Raw genomic sequence first — 12932 nt, forward strand, 5'->3', positions numbered from 1 at the left:
GCACATATTTTTGTTTCCATTGAAAGCAGTTAGCTTTGAAGCAGCTCACTACTCATTTCTGTGAAAAATTTATTTGTTTTCATGACACTTTCAAAGCTATCGTAATAACAAATGCCTTCACTAATGCTTGATAATGTTAGCATCAACGAATAAAGCACGGCTGTTATGCAGGATTGAAGTTCAGATTAACATGACATAAAGTAACTGCATGGCATTAATCTAAATTATTGTGCTGATTTTCAGTTAGTGAAGCGGCAAATATTCAGTGCTACAACAGCCCTCCTCGCGCCGGAATCGTATCGTGTGTACAAATGACCGTCATACAGATCTACTTATGAATGGGTTACTAGAAAGGCTGGGTGTAGTTAAACTGCAGTGAGGATATAGTCAAGCTGTATAAAGAGCACAGGAGTAGATAGCTGAGAGTGAAACTTGCTAAGCCATCTGCTTAAATCCACTGTTGTAAAGTAAAGTGTGTAGACAAAGTTACGTGCCGAAAGTTGCATGCAGTCCATAGATTTATACAGCTGCACATAACAAGGTATGGAAGGTACCATCAGCCTACATACCATGGAGGTATACCACATGATTGTGCCTTGTTCCCTTTTTAGGCACAAAGTTCTCTGCTTTGCTTTGGCCGTATATGTGTGGAGCTCACATGGAAAATTTCCCTTGAGGTCTTCTATAAACACATCCTTGCTAGAACAACTGTTTCCCTTTTGTCTGCCTCACCAACAAGAGCTTTCGGTGCACAATGCTGTTTAACTTCTGCCACCCCTGATAGCTGTGCTCTCTCTTGTTTCATGTTCGTTAACTCATGCGTGTCCTGCAAGCTGCTAGCTAATGAAAATAGTGCAACTTTGAAATGCTTTCTGTTCATGCCAGCTAATGTTGAAGTGTTGTGAGTTGTACTGCTTCCCTTATCATAAACTGCACCAAGTACATTTCGTTCGTGGGCAACTTTTATGTTTGCTTGGCTGCTGTGTATGCCATGAGGGTGATGCAGAAGTAATCTAGTCAACAGGAACCTCAGGCTCACGGCCCCTTAGGAAATGTGCAAGCCCTGAACTTCAGGGATTCATGTATACAGCATATTGACTACAAGGGTCAACACATGGGCGTTCCCTCTACCAGTGAAGATTGCCTCTACCTTAATATCTACACACCTAATGTGAGTATGTTTTATGGCCACATACCAAGCTTTCGAAATGGGTAGTTTGATTAGTTGATCAATGCAGTGGGCGGTTCAGTCATGCTGGGTTGTATATCACCTTCCTTTTTTTTTTTTCTGTTACGGTATTTTAACATGTAATATTAAGGGACACTAAAGGCAAATATTAAGTCAACGTTGATTGTTGAAATAACATTCCAGAAACCTCGTAGGTGCTTGTTTCGTGCCAAACAAATGCTTATTTTGAAAGGAAATCACGATTTAGTGGTCTGCACGGCGTTAGCAAACTTCAAATCACCCGCCTGAACGGGCCTTCTGACGTAGCAGTTGCTGTGCACAACGCTGCTCACCTTTACTGCCTGGCCGCCGACGCTACGGTTTCTTGTGCACCAGCGGCCATCAACTTTGCCAAGGCACAGCCACGGGCCACTCCGAAACTGTATAGTTCACTGTAACAGAGCTTAGCTTGGCCAGCAGTAGCAGTAGACTATCAACAGTGTGAAAATAGTGAGAGCTAAGCACACGCAGCAGTACGCGATTCTAAAACTACCACTGAGACGCGCAGCTTGGTGAAAACGGAACTTTTGAACACCTCGCTCCGTTCCCCATGGTAACGCCAAGAGGTTCTTTTTTCAGTGAATCAAACAGAAACGAACAAGCAGCATTTAATTACGTCTTGTGATGCACGGAAGGTCCTTTTTTTATCGCAACCAGTTTGATTATTAGTGGATAATTGTACTCGGGACTCTTGACGTCATTGGGATCATTTCCAAAATGTCCCACTCGTGGCACACATCGTGTCCTACATTTACCTTAATTTCTCGATTAGTAGATCACTGCTGTTGATACTATTGATGTTTTAGACGTTCTCATACATAGACCTTTCACTCTGACATAAATTGTTATTTGCCTTTAGTGTCCCTTTAAAGTGCAGTGCTGTAAGAACCTAATGCCAGTCTACAAAGCATAGCCATGACAATGAGGTAGCTGAAAAACTAAAGCAGGCACCCAATGTAGCACTCATTTGCATTTTCAAGGATGCAGTGTGCATGAAACTTGTCTTAAATTGAGCTTGCAGCTCTATGGTATGAGTGTAAACCCTGTTTCAGCTCTATAGCTCATTTAGAGTTGACTAAAGAATTTCAATACTGCTGTTTCGCTTATGCAGTGTTCACATGCTGCCTGTGGTGTTGTTTACTGACATCACTTAGGCATCTGTTGAAGCATCATTATTTTGTGGGGGACGCTTGATCGTCTTACCTGAGTGCTAATTCCTATCACCTGTCGATCTGACCAAATGAACATTTTAAAAATTAACAGCGTGTGAAATGAGTTATGAAAAAATTTCCCGAGCTAATGCCCGTTTTGCATGCTTGTTTGGCCAACTGATGTGCTCTGTTTTTCTTCCCAGCTGGCTGATGTGAATCGCCGTTTCGCTGTCATGGTGCACATACATGGTGGCGAATTTGATCATGGGTCTGGAAATTTGTTTCCTGGTCACATGCTGGCAGCTTCACAAGAAGTTGTTGTGGTCACTTTTAACTACCGTCTGGGTGCTTTAGGTAAGCAGAATGATGACTAGTCTCTATTGAAATTCCTAGGATGTATCCACTAGGATTGCATCGGGCACTATATGACACATGTCTGTGTGTGTATACTTGGATGGTAGAGGTTTTTTTTTAATCTATCAATGAAGTGGTAGTTTATTGCGATATAAAACACGATAAATATTTGCAGAAAATATTTAGACTGTTGGTCTACATGTATAGTTACCAGTCCAATCTGACGCACACATTTAGTAAGCCGGGTTAATGAGCATGGCAGTAATGAATAGGTTATTCCATACACGTGCGTGAACGTCATAGCAACTCGCTACTTATTGAGCAGCTATGTCGTATACTTGATGTTATGTTTTCGGTCTTCAAAGAGAAAGGGGAGCAGTGATGTGGATCGTGTTTAAGCACTGTGTGATCGTTTGATTGAAAATATTACACGAGGACTCATTCGGTGATACTTGTATGGTTGTTGCCATCAAGAGTGTTACCGTCATTCATGCCATATGCTGGCTTATTCATCTCCGCCGACTGCTGACTCTGTCCATTTATTCCGTGTGACACCACTAGCTCACTACATCTGAAAATTTGTTATGTGCGTATATTTGCAACACTGTATCAACGGTGAGACAGTTACACATTTATTTTATTATAAACTATAATTCATTACATTCATATTCATTATGTTGCTGTCCGACTGTCGCTCATGAAACCCACAACTGGGTCTGACGTGCGCATCTTTCTATCGCTTCTTTTCATTATACTGCTGCGGGTGGCCATCATCGTCAAGTTGTTGTCGGGCCACCTCCACAACATCAGTTTTTCTGTTGCCTTAGGGCACAGAAGACAAAACACTGCCCTTCACCGTCTGTGGCTGTGCGCAGTTGTGAGCTAGGTGCACAGATTTCATGCTTGATAAACTTTGTGCCTTTTTGTGCCCCACAGAGTGATGCCACCTGTGCATGTGCTTTGAACGGCGTAACTGGCAGTACCATAGAGTAGGAGGACAGCATTTAGTGCATCACAATGAAGTTGTTCTTTAGAAGATGGCAGGTGTCCACAGTGAGAGTACATTTCCTTCGAAGTAAACGAGTTTAGAGCTGGATAAATTGGTAAAGCCTGGCCTTTTTTCTTTTCCTTCTTTCTTTACCAGGGTTTCTAGCAACTGGGGACAATGCTTCACCTGGCAACTACGGTCTCCTGGATCAAGCAGCCGCCATCCAGTGGGTGCGAGACTACATTGCAGGCTTCTCCGGAGACCCATCTCGTATCACCCTGTTTGGTCCCGGTGCCGGAGCTGCCAGTGCTGGCCTCCACTTCATCCATCAGATGAACAAGCGCAACTGTGAGTGACTGCTGAGAATGCGAACGTGAGCACGAGCCACATTGGCCTAATGTTGCCACGTTGGTAGGGGCAGCGCCAGGATTATTTTCTTGGGTGGCACGGAGTGTGATCACCATTTTTATTGGGAGTACACTCAAACCTCATTATAACAAAGTTGCATCTTACACAAAAATAACTTCGTTATATCCGAAAATTCGTTATAAACGTATATTCCTAACACTGTATGTATTGCAAGACTATTTCTCATTTACTTCGTTATAACCGATATTTCGTTATATCCGTGTTCGCTATATTGAGGTTTCAGTGTAGCAGGATGGCTGTCTATGACTGAGTTCGACAGGAGGGAAGAAGTTACGCTTCACCTTGATGGCAGTGAGCGAGAGATAAGTTACTATTAAATCTCGAACTGTCCACTTTTGCTATGAAGGATTGTCACTTTTTAAAGTAACTTTCATGTTGTCTAGTGCTTGTGTAATGCTTCGACTCTTGTTATTATCATGTCTTAGCATTATCCTTGACTTAGTTTTCGCATTAAATTTTCACTTCTTTAGTTTTTTATGCACACTGAGCATTTTGCCTGATGGCAGGGAAGTGCTCAACGGTATCTGGCACTTTGTCAGGCGTTTATTTACATTGGCCTCAGTGTCCTTGACAATTTTTATGAAATTGTGCGAATAAATGTTTGTCATTGTCACTATAGCAAGTGTGAGAAGGTTGTATATTCTCCAGCAAAAGTTTCCGGGACACAAAATTTTTGAAAGATCTATATTTCCATACCGTAGGGTTGCAAGCTGAATTCAAGACAAGTTTCATGCACCCTGTGTCCTTGGAATACAGAATGAGTGCTACATTGAGTGCCTGCTTTACTTTTTCACCTACTTCACTGTTATGGGTATGCTTTGTAGACAAGCATTCACATTTGCAGTAGAGCCCACATCCGGTAAACTTTTGCTGGAGGATGTACAGATGGAGGTGATGGCAACGTCACAAGAGCATGGCATTCTTAAGCTGGTTTTGTGTGGCGCAAGGAGAGACTGGCTGGTGCAGCCAGCAGAAATCAGTGTCAGTTACCTGTGGAGAAATCATTTGTCGAAAATTGAAATTGAAAATACATTTGCATGGCAAAGGCAAGTATGAAACAGAGTTATAGCCATGTTGCTATACAGCTGCATTCTACCAGAGCTGCAAGTTAAGTTCCCATCTGTAGATGAAGAAAATGGCTTCGGTTTTTGGTGGACACCTCAACCATGCCGCAAGGAAAGGAACATCCGTGCACGTAACGAGTTTTCAAACTATCCTAGGATGCCTACCGCAAGTACAGTTGCGAAGTGCCCACTACGCCATAATTCTTCCTTTTGCGAATGGGCAAAGTACCCTCTACATATCCGTAAGGCAACACATGCAATTGATTGCACCACTGCACACTTTGTTGATGCCGTTGCTGCTAATGATGATTAATTATGCCTGTGCGTTTGTAATTGGTGGGGCTTTAAACCAGCCACTCGTGCAGTTCACATGTTTTGATGCCTGGCGTGATTCTACGCCGCTGCGTTAAGGAGATTCCTTGGATAACATTCTTTTAGGGTTTCTTTCACGAAACAATTTCAGGTACGGGAATGGCTTTGTGGTAGAAGCTTGCTACGCTGAAGTCCTGGGTTAGATTCCCACTTGAGCCGAAGATTTTTATTATTTATTTATTTATTTGCATCCATCTCCAGTCTTCGCTCATGGACAACGTTGATTTTTTGCTCGCAACCAATGACACTGAAATTTCTGCGAAACAAACTCTTTAACACTATCGCGTTAATACAGCACTGTGAATTAGACAGCAAACAAGGGTAGTCGATATTCGTGATGTAAGGAGGTACAGACAAAGAAAAACTGCTGAGGCCTAGCACCCCATTTTCTACAATGTACGCAGTAGCCAGAAGGTGCCAAGTGTTAATAGGGTGCGATAATACACATGCGATAACATTGAAAACATCATACCTTGGTTGACCTTGTTCCAACGTGTGCAGTGGCCTTCCAACGGGTGATTACCGCTGGTGGATCTCCGTTGGCCGAGTGGGCCTTGGACCAGGACCCGATACGCATGCGCAACATGAGCTGGCTGTATGGCGAGAAGGTGGGTTGCTATGCTGACAGCACCTGGCGCCTAGTGGACTGCCTGCGCAGCAAGGGGAACAGCAGCTCCGAATTCACTTTGGCCACTGTTGAGGTGCGTACCGTTGTTGGAGCACAGCGGTGGTCCAGTTTTGCTGCACATTTGGCACTTGTGCGCAGTTTGTTCTTTCTCTGTCGGCGTGGTAGGTCCGATTCAAGCCACATAAGATTTTGTTGACTATTTTATGAGTTTTCTTGTTCTCTTGTTTTGTGGGTGAGCAACATCAAGTGGTTTCTTCACATTCAAACGAGAAAAAAAAAAGAAAGAAAGAGAGACACTGAAGTATATTGTCTATCATTCTGCAAATTAAGCAATTCTCTCTGCAGAAAACTTTATCTGTTCGCAGTTGTTGTGACAACACTGTTGTAGTGGAAAGTGTGATGAAATAGGCCTGCTAGTAGTTCTTATTTTTCCTGAATTCGTTTTCATTTTCTCTTGCATAAGTTGTGCTTGTTACATACCTAGTGAAAGGGTGATCTTTTCTTTGTATGGGACTCTTACTTAAACAGCACAAACAACTTTTAAAATCCTGCTGTACTTTATCTTCATCAATCAATCTTAATTAACACCATGCTAGTTATTTCATTACTTTCTATGCTCTTTATAAACAAGCCTCAGCGCAGCTTCAGGTTGATATAACCTGTTGTGCTTACAACCAAGCATACTGAAGAGCTATGAAACTAATGTGCCCATACTGCTATGTCATTTGTTACATTTGTTATATAGGTATTGGTTATCGAACATGTTTGAAATGATACAAACTTTCATTAGAAAGATTCTATAAAGTGCAATTCATTAGGCATCTTAACCTCAAACTCGCTACATTTAGCTTACGGTGACCTTGCATTGCAATGTCAGCTTCTACAGCCTAGACCTTGCTGCTTGATTTGCCACCCATGCTAATCACTTTTTCACTGCACACAGAACCCTCCCATGATTGCATAACAAGTCCGTACAACACATCTGCAAAGCTAAGGTTTCTAAGGCAGAACAGAGGCAGACCACTTGTGCATATTCGTTAAAAATGTGGAAAGTTCACCAGTTCTGTTGAGGTTTGCTGTCGTTAGCAATTTCCTGATATGTCAATTGTTTGAAAGTAGCAGCAGGGTTACAGTCGAGGCACTTTAACAAAGCATACGGGGTCTTCAAAATATTTCGTTTATACAGGTCACTTCATTGTAGATGTCGCGCGCTACAGGGCTTGTGATATAGCAGGGACATAAGGAATCATTCGGTATACAGGTCAATTAGTTTTAGAGGTGCTCATTGCAGCGCCACTTCAAGTGTACTGTCAATGTGAGCCTCAGCGCGGGCTTTGAAAGTTCCTGGTGATTTCCAATTGCGTGCAGCCAACTGTGGGACGCCTGCCCTGGGGGCCTGTCCTTGACCGTCACACACGTTCGGACAGTATTGTGTCCGTGTCCCCAGAAGACTACCTTCGAGACCTCGCACCTGAAGAGGCCCATCTGTTTCTCAACCAGGTCGCATACATGACTGGCGTCACACGTGACGAGGCATCCTACATCGTCAGTGAGTGGCGTTCATCATACCAAAGCCATCCATAGTGTTGCGGTGAAAAGAACGAGGAAGCTGGCCCCAGATTAGAGGAAGACGAAGCCTCTTACTGCCGCTTGGGCACCAGCTATATTTATCGTAAAAACACCATCTCTGTACTCGTGTGCCTGTTTTTCATGGTGCAACATTTTGGTGGAGGTGCTGGGTAGTCTCAGTCTATGGTAGCGGCCCAAATGTTTATCCATTGCTATTGTTTGTGTTGTAAGTTATTGTGGTTTCGTAACCAAGAGGTATTAGTATATGCACCTGTAAATATGCTGCCTGTAAAATTATTTTATAATTCAACCCTGATACTAAGCACACTTTGTGAAAACATGTAAAACAGGCTGGGTGAGGCTAGGCCGAGGAAAATTCATAGTTGGTATCACCTTGGTTGTACCTGTGCATTCTCACCAGAGAAGTTGAACGATGAGGACATCATTCTCAGCCTTTCTGACTATAGTTAAGTATAGTCTGTTATACACACATATTAAGGCAAACTGAAAGAGAATTAAGTAGTAATAAATGAGCGTGCACCTTAGGGATTAAGTTAGCAGTGCAGCAACATTTTGCAATGTGTTTAATAAAAAGCTTTATCATAGGCTCCATGTTTTCTCTAAAACCGTGCAAAAATCAGACATAGGCAGGTGTCAGAATAAGTAGCGTGCATTCTAAGCTCATTTCTCTCTTCACATTTTGATTAATTGGTGTTTTCAGGGATGATGAGTGTGCGTAAAGCTTACATCTTCGAAGAAGGGTGTAATCTAATTACACGCTACAAACTTGCAGAACGAGACAGAGAACTCAGGAGCAACCGCTACGTGATGACGCCAGACTCATTTCGAATGTACCTGAAACGTTACGCCCGCCAGTTCAACTACACGCTCAACGAGGAAGCTGCCATCAGTGCCTTAGCCTTCATGTACACTCCGTGGAGTGATCAGGACAATCAAACACTTCTGATGAGGGGATATGTTGATGTAAGTATGCTGTTTCTCCGTACGGCTTGTGTCATGAAGATATTGCCGCAAGCTGTCATGGTGTAGCATGCAAAGCTCAGTTGTGGCTATCACATCTTTAATAAGTGAAGACTTGGATGATAGGATAACGGTATGTACTAGATTGTGGTATTATCAATGCAGTGGCAGTGTGTCACGGATAATCCACTGTCAGCCAGCTATACCATCACGTTAAGAATAGGAAGAAATATTTTTTTTTTAGAGAAAAGGAGAGACCAGCTGTTTCCAAATGCCTATAATATAAGAAATCATTCCTTACATTTTTCGACACAGATTTGTGGAGAACTGTTGCTTTGGTCTCGTAAGAAGAAGAGTATGGTATGGAGTTCCAGAGTGAGACTTATCAGGCACTTACACCAGGTGTAACGGTTATTATTAATGTAAGCAGGAGGACCAGTGTCGAGCTGTCCTAGCATAGAGAAAGCTCAAAGAACACAGCCACACTGAGACACGGGTCTCCATTTTCCTCACTTCAGGGGCCAAACGCCACTGGTGCCGCTCGTGCTTTCCTCGTCATTATACATTGTTTTGAAATTGGCCAATCTGAAGTAATATCTCTTCATCTTAACACATTGACCATAAGCGCATACACTGCCAGCACATAAGGAACTATGTATTGGAGTGCAGGGCATAGGCATATGAAGTAGGCGTGTCTGTTGCCTCTGCAGTCCTGAATCCTGTATCTGGCAGACTCTGCCCTTACTGGCAGAAAACCAACAAAAGCTTAAACATGCACAATTACTTCCATTGGTGTTTAAGTGTGAAGAATGAGAACTACAGTCCACTTGGAGCACGAACATGACAAAACACAGTGAGACTGACTTGAACCTCTTTAGTGACGTTGACGGATGGCACAGAGTCAGCTGCATATAGGGGAAGTGGCCTAATTAGTACTCGATAGTTCATGGCATCTGATGTACAACATAGAATCGAGAAAACTCAGTTGTTGAAAGGATTATTAGGTGTCATGTAAGACGCATCTACTTCGTGAAGTAGAACCAACATAGTAGTTAAACCAGTGCTTGAATACCAATGAAATGTTTCCTCTAAGTGATCTACCAGTACATGCAGTGTGACAGAATGTGTGCATGTGCCGTCTCTTGCAGATGCTCTCAGACTCTTACTTTGTGGCCCCTCATGACAAGATGATGAAGCTATTGCTCAACAAAGGTTTTCGTGTCTATGCTTACGTGGTGAACTACACTCTCGAGAGCTACCCCAGGTTGCAATATGGTGGACGCCTGTATCACTGGGACGGTGAGAATCAGACTCCGATTGCTTTGATTCACTTTTTCTTTGCTTCTCAGCACTATGCATTACATGCTTGAAGGGACAGCATGCTTTTGAATAACTCGTAGCCATGCAGGTTTTCGACTTGGGAATTTGTGGACAGGGACCAGGAAACGTGATTATTCCCGTAACAGGGCTGTAACATATGCACTATTTAACTATCTGTTGTGCTGTTGTTATATAAATGAATTGCATAAATGAAAACAGGCAATTTTGTAACTCACACTTGGTCACAAAATGCTTGCCAATGAAAGGGACGTCCCACTCACATGATAACAGATAGATTTCAGCATAGAAAAATTATGAAGTGCGCGCAGTCCACCTGCTAATGGTACATTTTTCTTTATTCATGACATATGCCTGCATTTCCCGAAGGAATGATGCATTGAGGTGGGGGGAAGGCTATTTTTTGTATAAAATGCATTTTCATTCACGCTTGCACACTTGACAGACAACTCCACATGATAATACTTTTTACAAAAGAGAAATTGGCGAACAGGCTCATCCTGGTGTGGTATTCCCTAATTTGGAACATGTGATCAGTTTGTTCAGATATGTAATTCGGCAGCTGGAAATGCTTATCATTAATTATCCCACTTTTCTTATATACATATAGGCCTAGCGTAAAAAAGCTTTAGCCTTAATTTTCTTCTACGATACGATGGCTCTTTTCGGTTTAGTTTGGTAGTTTGGTTTTCAATTTTTATTGCTGTTCATCTACTGTGCCAACCATACCTCTTCAGGACAAACGTGGCTGCTCTATTCTGGATCCTTTCTATTTTTTTTTTTTTTTCAGCTAGACGCTTTCATGCACTTTCCCAAAGGGAACAGGCATATTCCAAAATTGGCCTAATGCGTGTACCACATACGTCGTATTTCTGAGGGGCAAACTTGCTGATTGTAAATTTCTTTTTATGTAGTTCACAATGTTGCCAGCTTTAGAAACCATGCAATTCACTTGTGAATTTAAGCTGTAATTGAATTCAAGGTGGCATTGAGAAGAATGCCAAAAAAGAATGCCACTGGGAATATTTTTCTTGTGAATTTTATGCAGAAATTGTAGGGTGCTTCTCCTCAAAGCCACTGCTATTATTGTGGAATATTTAATTCTCACCTCTCCACTTCTTCTGTCACAAGGCCCAAAGGGGGTAGTTGTGATGAAAACGCAGCAGTCTCCTTGACCCTTCAGACCGATAGAAGTGTCATGTCTTGTAGCAGTGGTGACATAATTAATTAGACTCATTGTGAAATTGATCTACAAGGATGCATAGTGAAGCATCATCACCTATTTTTATGCATAGTTCTGTGCATGTTCTGATGAGTGCGTAATTTGGCTTGCAGAGATACCGCACAGTATGGTTGACCTGATGGTGTCCGGTGCACCCTTCTTGGACCCAAAGTTTTATCCTGAGAACCTGGAACTGAACGGTGTCCTCTGGAGTGAGGGAGACCGAAACATGAGCCAGCTCTTTATGCAGGCTTGGGCGAACTTTGCCAAAACTGGGTGAGTCAGTGCAAATTTGTCTAGAAAGAAAAAATTATTGGAATTAAATATTCCATATAACAGCGCACTTTGTGTTCCAATGACATATGCTCTGCTGTGGCATTCAAGATTTACGAATCAAACTGTGAGAGACCAAGTGAACAGACGTGTTGCACAGAGCGTTGAGAATGAGAGGTGTCGCTGCTCGACGCATGCCGTGACGGCAATGACTTAAAGGGACACTAAAGGCAAATATTAAGTCGACGTTGATTGTTGAAATAGCTGTCCAGAAACCTCGTAGTGCTACTTTTATGCCAAGGAAGTGCTTATTTTGAAATAAAATCACGTTTTTAGTGGTCCGCATCGCGTAGCGCGCTTCAAATCTCCCGCCTGAAAATACGACTTTCATACGTCACTGCTGCCGTGCCCAATGTTGCCCGCTTTTACTGCGCGGCCGCCGACACTAGTAGCAGCAGAGCGGAAGTAGCGGGACCCAAAGTAGCAACAACGGCCATCGAAGCTTGCCGCAGTCCCGCCGTCCCGCAGCGAGCACACACGCAGAGGTTTTGACTGTTCAGCACACTGGCGCAATGGCATGACACTAAGCCACATCGAGCGTAAGGGTTCATTCCGCGGCACCCAGTGAAAAGACACACCGGTTTCCTTGCTGCAGCACTGGCGTTGGCATCATTCGGGCATCCGGCAATATCACATGCATGCGGCATTTTGTCGAACTTTCGGTCAGAGCGACTTTCACGAGCGCGCAAAACACACGCGGCAGTACGCGATCCCGAAACTACCACTGAGACGCGACCGCGTGAGCGAAGCAGGGCGCCGGGCGAGGCGCAGTTCGGCGAAAACGGAACCTTTGAACCACGCGCGCCGTTCCCCATATGGCAACGCTACGGAGGTTCTTTTTTCCATGAATCAAGCGGAAACGAACAAACAGCATTTTATTACGTCTTTGATGCTCGGAAGGTTCTTTTTTACTGCTGCTAGTTTGATTACTAGTGATTTATTGTAGGCCGACTTCCATACGTCATGGGGATCACTTCGAAAATGTCCCACCCGTGGCGCTCATCATGTGATACATTTAGCTTAATTTCTCGGTAAGTAGGGCACTGCTGTTGATAATATTGCCGTTTTAGAAGTTGTCATACATTGGGCTTTCACTCTGACATAAATTGTTATTTGCCTTTAGTGTCCCTTTAACGCTCCGTGATCCTGTTCGGCGCAACTATGAAATAAGTTTGTTTAATTTCTAAAGTTGTCTTATGAAAAAAGGAAAAAGGGTACTCCCCTAAGTAAAAATGGGCTCAGAAGATGGCAGTAGTATGTAGATAAACATGACAC

General features: G+C 43.1%; 1 protein-coding gene across 3 annotated transcripts in view; it reads left to right on the top strand.

Annotated features, from left to right (window-relative positions):
- The window catches only part of LOC119383139 (acetylcholinesterase), a 29166-nt gene that overhangs the window by 2358 nt on the left and 13876 nt on the right, over positions 1-12932 (top strand). For all 3 annotated transcript variants that reach the window (XM_037651147.2, XM_037651149.2, XM_037651148.2), the window contains exons 2-9: positions 1025-1171; positions 2583-2733; positions 3878-4069; positions 6088-6287; positions 7583-7763; positions 8577-8767; positions 9913-10063; positions 11438-11600. In XM_037651147.2, the coding sequence (XP_037507075.1) occupies positions 1025-1171; positions 2583-2733; positions 3878-4069; positions 6088-6287; positions 7583-7763; positions 8577-8767; positions 9913-10063; positions 11438-11600 (1376 nt within the window). The remainder of the gene's footprint in view (positions 1-1024; positions 1172-2582; positions 2734-3877; positions 4070-6087; positions 6288-7582; positions 7764-8576; positions 8768-9912; positions 10064-11437; positions 11601-12932) is intronic.

This window comes from Rhipicephalus sanguineus, chromosome 2, assembly GCF_013339695.2.
Source record: "Rhipicephalus sanguineus isolate Rsan-2018 chromosome 2, BIME_Rsan_1.4, whole genome shotgun sequence".
NCBI lineage: Eukaryota > Metazoa > Arthropoda > Arachnida > Ixodida > Ixodidae > Rhipicephalus > Rhipicephalus sanguineus.